Source organism: Pithys albifrons, chromosome 15 (genome assembly GCF_047495875.1).
Source record: "Pithys albifrons albifrons isolate INPA30051 chromosome 15, PitAlb_v1, whole genome shotgun sequence".
NCBI classification, from domain to species: Eukaryota; Metazoa; Chordata; class Aves; order Passeriformes; family Thamnophilidae; genus Pithys; species Pithys albifrons.
The window spans coordinates 7,473,924-7,491,892 of NC_092472.1; the positions used below are offsets into that span (position 1 = coordinate 7,473,924).

Here is a 17,969-nt window from a genome sequence, read left to right on the forward strand (position 1 = left end):
TCTGTATCCTTATTCACCTCTCATCAAGGTACTCCCAAGCATTGAGGCTGCCAAGTTTTATACCTGTACTTAAATATAAGAATGGTAAGGAACCCTACTGAAATCAGTGGAACATTAAGCACAGACAGAAATCTTTTCTGTAATAGTTTTCTTAATGTAATTCCTAATCCCTGCTGGCTACACACTTTTTCTTTTTCAATACCTATTAATGACATTTTTTCATGCTGGCAAGTGCCCTATGACATTACACAGCAGTCATTATTTTGGAAGCTGATGCCACAGAACAGCCAATCCTCAAGAGCCCTTTCTCGAGTTATAAAGGAGCCATTTTAGACAGAAGCCTCACTTCTCTAAGGTTTTACTTAAATACAAATTCAAGCAAGTAAGAGTTATAAAGTAAACAAACAACTCTGCCAAGCCACAGGTTCCCTGAGCTCAAAGCTGCAACTCAGGGACCCTCAAGACAGTGCTAATGTTACCATTCAATTTATCTCTGAACTCCAAAGTTTCATCGTATCCAGTGTATATTGTAGAAGGCTACATATTTCTATCTTATTATACAGTTCATCTAAGTTCCTGCTATCCTGTAGCCCCCAGATAATGCAAGCAGGTTCATATGTGAGTGACTGGCTGTAAAGTTAACACATCGAGCCAACAGCTTAAATAAAGATGTGCCACTTAAAAAGAGAGTCCAGATTTGATTTAATTACAGAGCATGTGGGAACTGAATGGTTAAAAACTTGGGTAATTTATATCATTAGTGAGCTCATGCAAAACAACCTCATGTAAATTAGGGCAGAAATCACTGATATAATTTGAAATGAAGTTGCCTGCTCTGACAGGTGCCACACAGGCACAGGTCAGTAGGGAGCTCCTGCAGGTACCTCCTGGAGGTGTGTTTGGGTGCTCTGGAGCAGTTGGTTCACCTGCTGCCATCACACTCTCCACAACCAGGTGCTTCCTGAGCCTCCTGCACATCTGCAGTCTCTCCAAACACGCACTGAAAGGGGCAGGGAGGAATCCTCCTAAACACACTTACTTATTTATCGTTATATTAATCACTGAAAAATTGGTTTCAGCCAACTGTCCTAATTCAGATACCCGCATTCACCTCTGCAGCAGAACAGTCTCAAATGCAATGAGTGAGATAAATGCTTATGTGTGTGTGTGTTGTTGTAATAGCTGGGTGATGTCAGGCAAAGCTGAGTGAATTATTTCAGCTGTCTCTTTAGTAATAAAGTGCCTGAGACTGCAGCCTCCAAGGGGGATGCTGAGAACATGGATCCCCTCTGACAAGCTATAACTGGGCTTTTCTTCACAGAACTGACAGAGTCAACCAGTTTCTCATTTCCTGTTTTAAGTCTTGAAAGAATGATTCCTTATTCGTTATTTGGTAGAAAAATAAAAAGTTCAAGAGGAACTGTTGTTTCCATACTTTGCTTTAAGTATTTACATCTAAGGTGATACTGTTCCTGTTCTTTAACTCGCTAGGATTTTTACCTTTTAAGCATTAAGAACAACTGTTCTTGGCAGGAAAACTATGCAGCAAACAGACACAACCATCAAGAACATACTTGCCTTTTTTCTTCATAATATCACAGCCTTCAGCTTATGGTTGTAAAAGAAAGAAATTATATCCAAGTGGAGTTTGGCATTTATTTTATATAGTCTACATATGGAGCAAAATGGAGAATACATTGCTAAATAAATATAGCTTGCTAAGTTTTATGATTAACATACTGAAATTGTGTCTATTGATCTGAACAGAACCCACACATTTATACAAAGGGATGGAATATCTTGGGACTTCCCACATATTTCATTATGACAGCTTGAAGTTCATCATCGTTTTTGCCAGAATACAGGCAGAATCACTCCAAAATGCCTGGTAAAAGGATTAACATAATGAACCTTCAATCTAGGCTTTACTTCTGAGCCATACTATAAAAGTTAATGAATGAAAGTAGCTCCTCATTTAATCTGGTTATAGTCAGTGTGACTTACTCCAAAACCTTTTAGGTTGATTTTTCTTGCACTTCAAAATAAATTCTGAATTGTCAAAACTGTGCACTGTCACAGTTCAGTAGAGCACTAGGACTGGGACTTACTTGCTCAGTCTGATAAAAAGAATTCAAGAACTGCAATTCTGTCCTCCCAGTAAAATGTCAAACTTATCCCAATTATGTTCTTACATGTGGGAGAGAAATCATTCGTTTATCTTCCTGGTCAAACTGCTCCCTGCAAGGGGAGATGTAGGCAGAACCTTCCTGATCCAGCACTGAGGCCCAGGAGGTTTCAGGCTTGTATTTTCAAAACCTTCTGTCCCTTTTGTGTGTACATTTACCACATCCCCACAGCAGTGACACATTGATAAACTGATCCAACCAAATCTAACTCTGTAAATAGTTACTGAATTAAAGAGGGGAAAAAAGGGCACACAGATTTCAAGAATAACTGCAAAAATTTGTGATCCTGATGTAAAGAAAGAACCAACGAGTGTTTCTCATGCCAGCAATATACATTTATTGTCATTTTGAAGATAAATGACCATGTGTATAACAGGACTTTAGACTGAAAACTAATTGGGATTATGAATGCTTAGCATATACCAGTTGAAATGAAATGACTGAACATAAAGCTGACCTTTAACAGACCTTCAGCTGGTCTATTTTTGTGTCCCCCCTCCACCTCTTCTTTGTCTAATTAAATCTGAACATCTTTCCCCCCTCCTTCATTTAAGCCTCAGAAAAATAAATGATCACCCAATTACCCCTTTGACTACTTTTACTAATAATCTGCTGCCAATAGGAGAATATTGTTGATTCTACAACTTCAGAAGGAACAAACCTATGCAAATCATGTTATTCCTCCACCTTACCTGGCTATTGAGTCCAGCTTTAGAGACTAGACTTAAGCAGATTAAAGGCATATCAGACTATTGTGGTAACATTATTATGCTGCAAACTTTCAGCACATGCACTTTGCTGTTTCAGAAAGTTGTATCAGTGCAAGGTCTGACAGTCTGTGCAAAAGAAGCTGCAGTGCTCCAAATTCTTCAACATCTTTCCTCTACATCTCACATGTATCAACCAACAAACATCTTCCTCCCATCAGTTTAACCAATCCCAAATACTGTCCCCCAAAAAGAGAAAGATGAAGATATTTTATGCATTTATAGAAAAAACAACCACCCACCCAGCCACCAAAAAAAAAAAAAAGAAAAAGAGTTCTCCAAGTCCAACCCTCTACCCAAAAAAACCCAAGTCGAAACTATTGGTTTCCCACCCTCCCCACCCTCTTCTAGCTTTTACAAGTCACCATTAAAACAAATGCATACAACTTACTGTACAAATACAAAGCTGCAGGAATTCAAGTTACAGAACATTCTGAAAATATTTCAAGCATAAAAAGTACACTTGATAATTGCAAAAATAAGGTTTCAGTTTTTTAAAAAACATTTTGATCAGAGCTCAAGCAAAACAAGTATTTAACTACTTCTACTTCAGCTTAACTCCCTAAGAACATCACCTTGAGAAGTTAAAAACCTCAGATTTTTGGTGATAAAGTAACCGAACTTGTCTTTTCATGAAGAGAAATGGTATATACAACAATGACACAGACCTTAAGCATCAACAACATATTTCAGCCGAAAGTAAGTCAGCAAGTGAAGTGATTCTTAGCAACACATGGTACTGATTACCAAGAACCTCAATCTGCCAGGAACAGATATTAAGTTAGACTGGTACAAATGGAAGGAAAGATGCATGACATCAAATAGGCTCAGTTTTTGTCACTCAACTTTTTGTAGGCTAACAGTTTCACTAGTGCAAGACCATTTGTTCACCCAATTAAAGGAAAGCTCACAAATGTTATAGTTTAAAAATCTTCCATGGAATTTCTTTTCCTCTCCCTCACCAGCACAGAGGATTGGGAGCTGGAGTCCCAATCCCCCCACCCCCCCATCTGCTCCTGGATCCAGATAACAAAAGGATGGCTCTTGCATTCCAACATAATGGCTGGGGAGGATTTGGGGGAGTAAGAGAGGTTTTTCCGGGTTTTTCGCCTCATTTTTTTCCGATGGCTGCTGTGAGTGGGAGCCCCTGTTTTGCTGGGCTGGTGGAAGCATCTTGGAGGAGCCCCTTTGGCTCAGCCCCCAACTCTGGGCATCCTGTGCTTCAGAGACTGAGAGAGCAGTCACAGCTCCCTGGACTTTGCTACAGACCTTCCTGAGGGCCGACTCAGCTGCACAGGGGCTGCCAAACCGCACCTTCGAATACACCATGGAAAAAAAGGGTCTCTGCACTGCCCAAGGCAAAGGTTTCGCCTGCCCCTCGTGACTGCCATTTCTGCCATGTGAGTTTTTCGGAACAAGCACCTTGAGCACCTTTCCCCCCCATCCCGTCTTTGTTTCCCTGGAGCACGGGTGTGACTTTTGTGGCAGCGCCCCCCGCTGTCCATAAATAGAACTGCACTGAAGGGGGCAGAGATAACAACTTGATTAGTTTGAAAGTTTGTGTTACGGTGTTGCTGTTTGTTCTGTTCTGTTTTGGTTATACATATATTCGTAGTTAAGTACTGTTACCCTTCTCTCTACATTTTCTGATTAAAGTCTTTTAATTTTAAAGGGATGGTGGGTTTTTGGGGGAAAGAGGCCCCTTTCCTAGTCCATATAGACATCTTAGTTTTCCTCTAAACTAAAACAATGTCACAATTTAAGAACACTCATACAAAACTATTTTTCTTTTAAAAAAGTGCCACATAGCATACTTTTACTAAAAAAGTTACAAACTAATGGAAGACTGTCTGCCTCCATCTCTTGTCAGCAAGGAAAGGCCAAAGTGATTCTTTGATCCCAGCTCGGAAGGGTGTTCTCTGACCTATCCCCAGCATCTCCAGCTTGGAGCAGTCCAGCTGAGCATTCCTCGGACGAGGAGCACCCACAACTGGACTGTCAGTAATCTAAAATAGAAACAGAAGATTATAAAAACCAACACACCAACAAGTAATCAGAAATCACTTACATCTGCACATTTGAACTCTTCCCTCATAGCTTTCTATACAGGCCTGTTCCACTCCTCCATTCCCACTATTTTCTGAGGTTTTTCTGGTTTGGGAATTTTTGTTTGTTTGCTTGGTTTTGGTTAACTTCATTTCAACAGGGCAGTGTGAAGCATCTTAAATTCTTCTCACTCAGTTACTGCTACTATTTGTGCTTCTCTACATTTTATTCCCATGTTCATTCTGTGATTATAATCACAAGGTAAGAAATGCTCCAGAATGTTAATGGAACCATATCTTGATCAATATACTTGAACAGTAGATTTGGGCATAAAAAATTCAGACTAAGTGTTCTCCAATTTTTTTATTGCCATCTTCCAATCCACATTTCAGTTCCATCATTTACCAATTATGAATTCTTGGAATTTAATTTGTATATAAGTAAAATCTTATTTAGTGTTCTATTCTCACAACATTTTCAGTATATCTTTAAGAGCAGTCTTACTTTTAAGGGTCAATAAAACTGCAGGACAGGCATTTTAAGCAAAGCAAAAATGATTTGAAGTTCTTAAGTGCTTGCATTCAGAAACAAATCTGGGCATTGCAAAGTTTTTACAGATTCCCACCTTGAAGTTAATGTTATCTCAATGTGTAAGCTTTTTTTAAGGTCAAAGATACAACAAAAATATGGATTTACTCATGACTAAGGGGAACTGTTCTGCGGAAATACCATTACATTGCAGATTGTGAAACTGGCAACTGAGTGGGTAATTTTCCTAATTTAGCAAGTCAAAGGAGCTGTTGTTCTCCTGAGCTGGATCCCAAACAGTCCTCTCAACAATGCAGCTACTGTGCTAGACAGACACAGCCCTCCTGAAGAGGAAGCTCCCTGGGACAGCCAGAGTGAGATCTACTGCTCAGAATGACCAAGCACATCCGTCTCTCTGCAGGTGGGACAAGATGTCACTTACTGGTCTCAAGTGGCTGCTGGGAAGGTTGAAAGCATCTGCAATTGCACAGGCCATCTCATACTTAGTCATCTGCTCGTTGCCAGACCAGTGAAATGTTCCTTTCACTGATGGGTCCTACAGAAGAAAGAGGAAACACAGATGAAAATCAGCAGCCAGCTGGGTCTCAGACTGATTCCTGGGCAAGAGCTGTGCAGAGGAATAATTCCATAAGATAATGTAAGATAATCCCCCAGCAAGACTGGCCCATCCTGAAAGGCACCTTATTACAGCACCTTGCTGGAGTTCTGGAAACTCTACATTTTCAGAGAACACCTGGAATTGAGACTGGAAACTGGTGTTACATATATGTGACCTGACTTTTCAGAACAGGAGGGAAAGGAGTAGCCCACCAACCAAACAAGGTCAAGGAGCTGGGGAGGAGCAACTCAGCTGTTGCGCTGTTCACTTACTCAGTTGTTCAGAAACAAAGCTTAGCCCTCAAACTGTTTCACCTTGCAGAGGGTCATTTCTTGACATCCTTACCAGCATTCTCTTCTCTGCCAGTTGTCTGCAAACAGCTGCTACGTCCTTGACATTGGTAGGAAATCTCTGTTGCCAGTGGTCCATGTTGGCAGATTTATTACTGAACTGCACTTTATCAAACATAACAGTCACAGCACTTTCCTCCAGTCTTTCTACCTCTCCATACAGGACAGGAATTCTGAGTACTGCAGATCCTAAAGGAATATTTTAGAAGAATTAGCATTGTTATAGACAGGTGTGAATGCTGCAGCATAACCTGAGAAGTGCTTTGGAAGTGTTAGTAAATATGGTGATGATATTTAGCATCTACAAATCACAAATAAAAGGCAATTAGTATGTCTGCTCTCAGAATATAATTTTAATTTATATCAAAACAGTTTATAAACCCCGAGATTTTATACATTTATTTTCATTTATGCCGTTGATCTCCAGAAAGTTAACAAGCTTTCATTAACAGCCCAAAAGGGCCTGTTTGGGTTAGAACAAAAATTTAAAAACCTGACTGCACTATGGAATTACTCCAGCATTCCCCATCCTCCCTGGATTTGAATAATGAAAATTGCTGCCAATCACAAGTCATCATATTCAGGCATCAATTACAGACACAGATCTTTCACCCAGCATGCAACAGCCTCCTGAATCCAGGAGGATGCCATTTAGCAGAAAAAGGACGTGAACCTTGAAATGAATAAAAAGCTTTACAAATAAGGAATAGGTTCACAGAACACAGCAGTAAATAGTATTAGATTTCAAGACAGTGATTTGAGAAATTAAATTAACAATAAACAAGTGCAAAGAGAAGGATATTTCATGATGGAATATATCATACTAGTCTATCTCAGTCATGAAGACTCAAAAAGGCTCTGAGGGGAATTCCAAGATGGCTATGACAAATTCATTAAAAGTAAAACAGACACTTTTGCTGAAAGAGAAAAAAAAAATCAGTCCTGAAAATTAGAAGTCACCAAACCATTGCAATTCTTAAAAGATTTGGAGGAAAATGCTACAGAGACAAACAGAAAAAACTGGCACAGAAACTACTCTCACAACAAACCAAACCAGAATAAGTACATAGACAAGAAAAACAAACAGAAAACCCAACATGACACTGATTTCCTGCTGCTCTAGACACAATTATTCAGTCACTCAGCAAATATGTTCTTCCTCTCTTTAAATACTGGTTGAATAGTTTTTTCAATAGCTTTAGAAGTATTCATTGTCTGAGAAGACAACTGCCCCCTTTCTGTTCTCCTGGATCTGGGACAGGACAGCATTAACCTCATGACCAACTGCTCTGAAGACCTATAGAAACTTTGTACCTTTAAAAGCACCAGAACTAAACATAACTTGTGTCCTCTCCTAACCCAAGTAGCTTTTTTAAAAAGTGTGAAAACACCCAATAAATTATTGGAGATTCTTGCACTGTACAACAGAAATGGACTGGGCAGTTCCTTACTCAACTACAGATTTGACAGACTGCATTCTATCTACAAATTAGGGGTTGAAAAACAAATACATGTAGAACATTTATATTAGTATGAAAAAACAGAACTCATATTTTCAAGCACCTCAATCAGCACCACCTTTAAACTCCTCCTGCTCACAATAGCACTGCTGCACCCACTGCTGCCTGACAGATCCTGCTCAAAGAGGCTGAAACCAACTGAATGCTGAGCTGGGGGAAGGGTCTACCAAGATATCCACAAGTACTTGGATTTGGTGAAGTCTTATCTTCATTACCAATCTAGGAGGGGGAGCAAACAGCATCACAGTCAAATTCAGAGATATTTAATCAAGACCTGGAGTGAATGACTTGCCATTTAAATTGATTTCTACTTCAACAGGACTTTTCCTATCCAAGTATTTTTCAGTAAGTCTCTTACCAGTAATGCCAAACCTGTCATACATAGTTTATATTAACTTATGCTAATTTATTTATTGTTCAGTTCTCTGTGTTTGGGCAGCACAGAATCACAGTTGTAACATGTCATATCAGAAGCCTCTTCTGCAAGTGTACTGAGATAATTTTCTTTAATTTCTTTGACAAAAGACAAGTGCTTCCTTCCTCATAATCTGTGACCAAAAATTGACAGCACACTAACCAGAAACAGCCAAACTGCTCCTTTATACAAGAAGTCTTAAATGAAAGAGAACAAGCTCTTTTTTCTTATTAAGTAAAATATTTTTCATTATGTTTGTATATTTTGAATGCCAAATTATCATTAAGAAAAGATTTAAACAGTAAATAAAAAGAAATTAGTTGTTTAAAAGCAGAAATGTGTTATTAATCCTTTAGGACATGTTACAATCAGGAATCTGATGTGTGTGGTAAGACAGGTGGGTACAAACAAAAGGGGTGCCCTGCTGGCTTCTGTAATGAGAGCAAAGCCCAAAGAGCAACAATGAGAGAACATGTTGATTTGATCTGCATTACTATTGAATGGCAAGTCTGGTTTTCTCTTTAAGTAAACACACACTGAGAACACTTGCAACACATCCCCAAATAACAGCAGCTACACATCTTTTATCTTTCCTCAGGAACAGCAGATTCACTGGAGACAAAGACTCATAAATGTCCACCAGCAGAGACAAGTAATAAGAATGATGATGGGAACAGGTAAGGAATAAACCTCTAGTGAAGCTACAGGAGCAATTGTTCACGAGCAGGGACTGATTCCTAATCATGTTCTTCTCAGAATCTTGTTTCCATGGTTTTGCAACTTCACCACTGACTTCAAAGTCTATTCAGCTAATATACAACTAAGCCAAAATAGAAAGCCTCTGTTAAAAATGGCTGAATGTATTCTTACCTTCATTGTTTTCCAGGACTGCCTTTTCACCCTCCAGTTTGGTTTTCCCATATAAATTCAGGGGGTTTGGTACATCAGTCTCTTTATAAGGAGGGTTTGTTCCATCAAATACATAGTCTGTACTAATGTAGATCAGAAATGCTCCAACTGCAGCTGGGAAGAAAATGTTTATACATACTTTATTTTAATTCATGCCCTGTTTGAAATCCCAATAAACCTTTAAACAAAGCTCCCAAGGACTTCACCCTCTCTCCGTGTTCATTCTCACTGTTTTGTTCACTGATCCTTCATGTATCTGTGCACAACACCCTTACAGAATATGGGTGGATGGCACACTGATAGAGGAAGTGACATTCAGCACTTAGGAGTAATTTATTTGTATCAATGTCCCTGTATAAATAAATGCACTATTTTAAAAAGAAGCCCAATCCATGAGATGGTCTCCTTACCTGCCTCTTTGGCCAGGTTTGCTGAAGCACTCACATTGAGCTGAGAAGCAGCATCTGGTTGATTTTCTACTACATCTGGCCTTCTCTCAGCAGCACAGTGCACTATAACATGAGGCTGGAAATTAAAGACTAATTTTAAACAACCAACATGGTCAAGAGATTGCAATAACTCTAGTGATGACACCCTTCATGCAGAAGTGAGAAGTAACAGAAGTAGTAGTGTTACTTTTAATCATGGCATTCTGAGGAGCATATTTTCCTTAGGGAGTACAACACAATCTTGCTGGTCCAAGATACCAAAAAAAATTATCATTAATTTTGCACTTGTGACCTTCAGTACCTTCAATTTTGCAGTGAGACTGAAGTTGTTTGTTTTGTCTTTTTAACTCTGTCTAATAAAATATACCAGTACAACTTGTATCTCTCTCACATCCACAAGAGTACTAAAAGTTTTAAATAATCCATTTACACATGACTTATTTAACATATGCAGACTCATTTCCAGGTAAACCAAAAAAACTGAACTCCTTAGTGCCTGGCAGCTAAACATGGGCCTGGGGGTGCTGATTGACAGGAAGCTCAACATGAACCAACAGTGTGCCCAGGTGGCCAAGAAGGCCAATGGGATCCTGGCCTGTATCAAAACTAGCGTGGCCAGCAGGCCCAGGGCAGTGACCCTTTCCCTGTACTCTGCGTTGGTGAGGCCACACCTTGAGTGTTGTGTTCAGTTCTGGGCCCCTCAGCTCAGGAAAGAGATTGAGGGGCTGGAGCAGGGCCAGAGAAGAGCAACGAGGCTGGAGAAGGGACTGGAGCACAAGTGCTGTGGGGAGAGGCTGAGGGAGCTGGGGGTGTTTAGCCTGGAGAAGAGGAGGCTCAGAGGTGACCTCAGCACTGTCTAGAACTGCCTGAAGGGAAGTTCTGGCCAGGTGGGGGTTGGTCTCTTCTCCCAGGCACTCAGCAATAGGACAAGGGGGCACGATGGGCTCAAGCTCTGCCAGGGGAAATTGGAGATCAGAAAAAAATTCTTTCCAGAGAGAGTGCTCAGGCGTTGGAATGGGCTGCCCAGAGAGGGGGTGGATTCACTATCCCTGGAGGTTTTTAAGGTGAGATTGGCCGTGGCCCTGAGTGCCATGATCTGGTAAAGGGACTGGAGTTGAACCAAGGGTTGGACTTGATGATTTCAGAGGTCTTTTCCAACCCAATCCATTCTATGATTCTATGACAGTCACTGCTGTTGTGTTCAGGTATTCTTCCACTCCACCAGAACTGTGTATTGACACAGCACCACATCAATAACTCACATTTACCTTCCCCTTCCCCTGGCAGTGCCCGTGTGCTGCCATGTACAGCTGTGCCTGCAGCCTGTGGAGGTGAGGGCAGCAAGGCCAGAGCTGCCTGTCCCCACAGAGCAAACACTGCAGGTGGGGCAGAGCACACACATTGTCAGAGCTCTGCCAGAGCACCAACCCCACTGTGGCCCCAGAGCTCAGCAGCACCACCCACAGACTGTTACATATAAAGTACCCTTCCCATCCACTTCCTAATCCAGAAACTTACCTGAAAATTATGGATAATGTCATGAACTGCAATAGAGTCCAGAAGATTAACCTTTTCAAATCTGGGCTGAGCTCTCCTGTATCCACAGCCAACTGCATTCCAGTTATTTTCATGGAATTCTTTAAACACAGCTCTGCCAAGAAGTCCCGTAGCACCAGTGATCAAGACTCGCCTGCTGGGAATGTCAACATCTTCCTAAGGAAATGACAACAAGAAAAGTTTGGTTTCCACTGTAATTTTCTACTGTTTTTCCTTTTAAAGTATGTGAGGCTACAGTCAGAGATACTGTTTTAAATAAACTTTTCCTGAGTCTTTTGCAGTGTCTCATGAAACACAAACATCTGGGAGCACCAACTCTGTAGCTGGTCTTGTATTTAAACATATACTTGAAGACAATGAAAACAGAACTTTAGTAGGAAATTCATTCACTCCTACAACAAACTAAACCACTAGTACAGACAGAATTTGAAATTCATTCAAAAGCTGATATAGCTCTGTGCAATATGAAAGCAGTGAAATAACTTCTTTAGAAAAAGGACCCAAAAGATGTAACATTTAGGGTCCAAATGGTACAACAAATAATTTTGGAGAGACCCTGCCTGTTAAAAACTGCAGCAATACAGCACAACTCACTGTAAGAATCAAAGACTTCAATTTTATTACCAAATAGAAGAATAATTCATTGTTATTCAGCAGAATAGTCTCATAATAAGTAGAATCAAGACACAAATACCTCACCAGTTTTACAAAATGCACCTGAAGGTGATCTGACCATTTCAACTCTCAATCCATACAAGAGACTAAACCTGCACTTCAGCTCCCCCCATTCTGGTACTGGGACAGCTTTGTACACACAAACTTCATTCCACATCTCACCAGAACATCGAGTTTTAAAGACTTTAACAAACACAAGATCCAAGTCTGTCTGTGCAATCTTTATTTTCCTTTCATGCTTTGCCTCAGCATCTACCATGAACAAGAGGCTGCTAAAAACAAAAAGGAAAGCATGTGCTTACTAAGCCGGCACAGAAAAAACTTTGGGTGTGCAGAACCCACAAATCTTGGATTTCCTGACCACTTTACTCAAAGGGACAATTTGTGATAACCGACTATAATTTTGTACATCATAGAATGTCTCTCCTATGCAATTCCAGCAGCCCAGGAATTTCTGAGCATTGTACCAGGCTTTTGATTGCAGCACAGGCAGCAACTGCAATTGCCTCCAAATTACTGTCTCTCACCCTTGAAATTACTCAGCTTTTGTTCCATAAGGGTACACGAAGAGCTCTGTGATTGATGGGAACAGCCTATCCCCAAAAAATTGCTACCAGTTCCCAGCACAGCGCACACATTTGTCTCAACTCTAAATCTTCAGGTGAAGGATGACTTAGTCCCATCAGTACTGGATAAAAATTAATATCTTACATCTGAACAGTTGCCTGAAAATGAAAGAATACAGCAAGGAATGTTTCAAAAAGTTACCCTTATTCTTAAATTTTACCTCAGAACAAAGGTTTATTTACGATTTTTAAGGCTACTTGTGCTTCCCTGAACTGCATGAGCAAGAACGTGCAACAATTACTGTTTTCTTCTGTACTTTTCCTCGTGGCAAAGTCACACAGTGTCAAAGGACATCTGACCAGCCAGAGCTGCCCCAACAGGACCTGCTGCACAACACAGAGTTGAAAGGTTCTCTAAAAACATCACTAAATATCTTTAATAAGTAGAAAGTGACCAACAGAAAACCAAATGTCATTGGTCAAACCTGCCATTTTTAAGCATCACTCATTTAAGTTTGTTTATGCTACACATCATAAAGAGGATGTTACATCAGCAGCACAGCTTGAACTGGGCACAAACAGCTCTCACCAAGCACAGATGGCATCCTGTTGCTCTTGTCTGCAAGACTGATTGATTTTAGTCACTTTTTTCTGGAAAAGCAAGATAAAAGGTAGATGTTTCCCACAGATCCAACACAAACCAACTACCATTTTGAACCTCCTTCACCTTGCCAAAAGCTCCACATTGTGGTGAAACAAAATCCACACAAATGAACTCCTTCCCCACAAGCTCCTTCACAGGATACCCCCCCAGCTGCTGCAGCAATTTTGCCTCAGAAACACAGAACTTCTGAGCCCAAAGGCCCTTGGAAGTTCCATGTTCCCACCCCTGCTTTTTGCAGATCCTCTCACAGATGTGCAGAAGCTGCTGTTGCTGCCTTACAGTTGTCCACACAGACAAGAGAGATAGAAAGCACACTTTGATACTGAAATAATTTTATATAGTTACTACGTGTAAAGAGTAAAAGACACAGAAACTTTCTGCCTGCAAGTTTTCTAAGCATGAATGCAGGTCCCTGTTCAGATGAGCCTGGTGCTAACAAACCCTTTCCATGCGTTTCTCAGCTGAGCCACAATCAGATTGCAATCATCCAGCACGCAAAAACTTGTCTTCAAAAACCACTCTAAATAACACTACTGACACACAGAATTTTGAGCTTTATAACAAAGCATCCAATTTATCTGATGTCCGTGTTAACTAAGAATTAACATAAAAGAATTGTGCTTGGCAGTCTCATTCATATAAAAATAAGTGACAACACTGTAAGATTAAAAATAACACTTATGGGACATCAGATTACTTTGTAACAAAAACACAAGAGTGTAATTTACAAAAAGAGCAAAACGTGATGCATTTCGAAGTGGAAAACAGAAGTAAGTACTTCTTAAGCTTTATATTTTTGTTTAGAAAAACACGACGAACTCAAACCACCAATTTTAAGGAACGAGCCTTAAAAACCGGAAGCTCCCGGTTAACAGATTTGCAACATAAAAGCGGACAAACAAGTCAGCGCAGGGAAGGCTGCGGGGACTGAGCTCTGGCTCAGCTCCGACAGCCCCTGCAGCACCAGAAAGCACAAGGCAAACAAACCCTCGGGCTTTTCAAAGCTCCCGACTGACAACCGAGTCCCCTCCGCGCTGCCAGAGGCGGCTCCGCGTTCCCCTCGCCCGCCAAACCCCGCGGGCCGCGGCAGCCCCGCACACCTGTGGGGATCGCGGACACCGAGCGGGACACGGGGCAGGGACGAGCCTCCCACGGCATTCCCGTGAGGAATCACCGCACAGGCTCCCTATGGCAGAGACACCCTCCCTGCGGCCCCTCGGCGGGGCTCTATGGGGAGATACAGCCCGGCCTGGCCCGCGGAGCCCCCGCAGCGCTTCCCGTGGCCCCTCACGGCGCAGCCCCAGCGGTGCCCCCGGGCCTCCCTCCACTCTCCAGGCCCGCCCGGCCCCGCGGCACAGACCCGGCCCCGCGGCACAGACCCGCACCCACCCCGCAGACCCGCACCCCCGCGCTCACCTCCACGAGCTCGCAGCGTCCCGGGGCGAAGCGGATCCGGAGCTCCTTCTCGCGGCCGACCATGGCCCGGCCCGGCCCGGCCCGGCCCCGCCGCTCCGCGCCCGGCGCTGCCCGAGGGACCCGCCGCGCCGCCAGGGGGCGCCCCTCGACACGCACGCGCTCCCCGCCCCCGCCTCTGATTGGCTGAGGGCGGGCGGAGGGGGCGGGTCCCTTTGGAGGCCCGGCCGGAGAACGGCGGGAGCGGAGCCGGGACCGGCACGGACAGCGGGACAGAGCCCTGTGGAACATTTACGGGATACCGGGATAGAGCCCTGGGAAACACTGAAACACTGCCCGGACATTGGGACAGAGCCCTGAGAAACACTGCCCGGACACTGGGACAGAGCCCTGGGAAACTCTGAAACACTGCCGGGATGCTGGGATACAGCCCTGTGAAACACTGTGCCCGGCACGGACCGGGACACCGGTCCGGGGGACAGCGGCGGTCCCACTCCTTCTCCCTAAAGCCATGGTTCCAACAGCCCTTAGGTTTTAGGAAACCAACGACTAAGGTTGTTTTCCGGAGGGTACAGAAGGGAACAGGAGCGATGCTGAGTTATCTGGGCTGCCACGCCCGCAGGGCCGGCTCCTGTCCCCATCCTGTTTGTGCTGCTTGGAGCAGTAACCAAAGTTAGTGCAGTAGGCACATGTCTGGCCTTTAGCATTACCAAGTTCACCTGTTCAAACTGTGATCTTTCTATTGTGATCTTTCATTTGTACAAACAAATTAGTACGTCATAATTAGGAAAAAATATCTTCCTCAGCTGCTAGAACATAACCCCGAATACAGCTCTGTCACATTCACGAGAAGTTACTTAATTTCTCATTTTAGAATGGTGGAAAATAACAAGCATTTTCAATGTGCCTTGGTTTGATCTAAAACCAACAGGTAAATCCCACAGAGAAGGGGATGTTGCAATCACTACTTATGGTACACATCCTATATAGATAATTTCATGCTTCCAAGATGACATATTTGCTTTTCTTTAATGCAAGTTTTGAAAGTAACAGGAATCTGTTGCTGTGCCATTTGTGACCCACAAAGGCAGAGACTATGCCTGGCATTTTTTTAACAACAGGACTAAGCTTAGATAGGAGCATAGGAATTAGTGGCCAAGACTCACTGTAGCCCCATTCACACTTACATCTGCCCCTGATGAATTTATTTCAACTTGACTTGATTAAAATAGTATTTAATTGCTAGCAGTCAAGGAGGAAAACCAGCTGATACCATAGGAACTAACACAAAGTTGAAGAGAAATCAGAAAAATCTACCAACATTTAATAGAATCATACTAAAATTAAATAGAATCATAATGTAAATGACCTTTACTTACGACAAACAATTAACACAGTACAAAAAAGTGTGCATATGTTATTACTTTAGGCTGTTTCTGCCTTCTTGGAATGCAGATGCCCTTTTTTCCCTTTTACCAAGCTCCTGACATTTAAAAATAGAATTCTACTGTTACTGAAAGAGAATTAAATATCAGTTATTTATAACTTCAAATCCAGAAGAAAAATCTACAAAGAAATACCAAACTGTTCAGCAGCTCTGCAGGTAACAACTCCCAGCACATCTAATGCCACACCACTCTCTCCCAACACAGACTAGAAGAGCTCCCTGTGGATCTTAACAAAAACCAGGGAAATCAAAATTTTGCATTCCAGGTAGAGCAAGAGGAAAATAAGGAAAGCATGAACACTGAAATCTCAAGCTAGAACCATAAATCAGCCTGTGAAATATCTTCACATTTTTGTCACTAGTGTAAGTTACAAAAACTACATATAATTTGTTATCTTCATTACATAATGTAATCTATTTTTTCTCTCAAATATTTACTTAAGAGTTCAGTAGTGTTCTATATATTCTCTTTATTATAACTACCTTCACTTTGTGAAACAGTGATCTCATGGAGGAGCTGAACAGAAATTACATCGTTGTCCACGTCTGACAGGGGTTGCGCTCACAGCCTCTCGGAGCCCGGGACCGACGGTGCGAGCCCCGGGGCTGCTGCGATCACTGCGGGGCTGATGGTGAAACGCGACTGCTTGAATTGACAGAGGGGCTTTAAGGCTTCTGGGGGAGGGCCCCAGGAAGTGAGATGGGATTGGTAAGGGAACTTGGGTACCCGGTTAGCCAATGGGAGACCCGAAGGATGAAAAAAGGAACCCAGGGATGGGGAGAGACGGGTGGAACAACCAGTGTGGCCAGGAAAGAGGCGGGGCAGGATCGCTGGACAAGCCGGATGGCGCTGGCCAGGGAAGCCACGTGGGTACCACGTGCTGGGGAATAACAAAACTTAGGCGAACCCCTACAGTAAAAACCCAAGTCCTAAACTTAAACTTTCTAAGAGTCTCTAATCCTGGAGGGTTGTTGTGGTGATCGTGTTTCTAAAGGTGTTCTTTCCACAATTCTAGTCAGGGCTTTCTCCCACACATATCAGTCATTCAAGGACAATTCAGCCCTGGGTGACCAAATGGACCACTCATTAAATAACATTTCACACTGTAATTCACAGAGACTGAACTGAATTAAGTTTCTCTCTCTCCCCCCTCCTATTTCTGTTTCCTCAGATTCTGTAATCAAAGTGTTGCAGCAAACCCATTCCTGCAAATACCCAGAGCCTTACCTGCTCCATTCCCACCAGCATTTCAGGCATTGCCTCGAACTCCAGAGGGACTCACCAGCCTAGGAAACTACTGCAGTTCAACTGTGCACTGGGGTCCCTTTGTGTGCTGTGCCTGCACACAACACATGGACTGAAAGCAGCAATGGCTCTGCTGACCTTTGAAACCCAAACACTAATCCCAGCCCCACATCACGTGTGGCTCTGAATCCTGTTAAGCTTTTGGTCTGATCCCAGTGGTACCATTTAAGCAGCTCAGTAGGAGCTTAAACTTTTACTTCATAGAGGCAGCATGAGCAGACACAGGCATTGTATGTATAAAATTCATTCAAAGCACTGGCACTGAGTCTTACAGAGTTTTCCTTTTAAAGGGAAACAGAGGGAGGGCTCTAATTAGGTCAGGCAGGTTGAGGATTGTTAACAGCTCTTCATTGCACATTTCAACCAAGCACAGCCCAGCTCCTGCTACAATACAGCAAGATAAATTATCAGAGAAATAACTTCATGGATTTTCCAATTAAAAATTTTTAAAAAGTTCCACAAAATGAAAGTAATGGATGCATGCAGTGAATACTTAAGTCAGTTGAGCTACCAATGTCAAGGTTTCAGTTTGTAATACTTTATTTCATATGT

At 42.4% G+C, this 17,969-nt stretch overlaps 1 protein-coding gene across 3 annotated transcripts; it reads right to left on the reverse strand.

Moving 5' to 3' along the window:
• Positions 1-2,499: 2,499 nt before the first annotated feature.
• On the reverse strand, positions 2,500-17,456 carry MAT2B (methionine adenosyltransferase 2 non-catalytic beta subunit). 3 transcript variants are annotated; one of them, XM_071570236.1, is made up of 7 exons: positions 17,340-17,456; positions 11,308-11,502; positions 9,751-9,865; positions 9,302-9,454; positions 6,492-6,685; positions 5,970-6,083; positions 2,500-4,959 (listed from the first exon to the last, which is right to left on the reverse strand). In XM_071570236.1, exons 1-7 carry the CDS (start codon positions 17,367-17,369, stop codon positions 4,789-4,791), a joined length of 972 nt encoding a protein of 323 aa, XP_071426337.1. In that variant the 5' UTR covers positions 17,370-17,456; the 3' UTR covers positions 2,500-4,788. The 3 variants fall into 3 exon arrangements, with proteins under 3 accessions (XP_071426337.1, XP_071426338.1, XP_071426336.1); XM_071570237.1 differs by lacking the exon at positions 17,340-17,456 and adding an exon at positions 16,595-16,768; XM_071570235.1 differs by lacking the exon at positions 17,340-17,456 and adding an exon at positions 14,668-14,805.
• Positions 17,457-17,969: the final 513 nt, after the last annotated feature.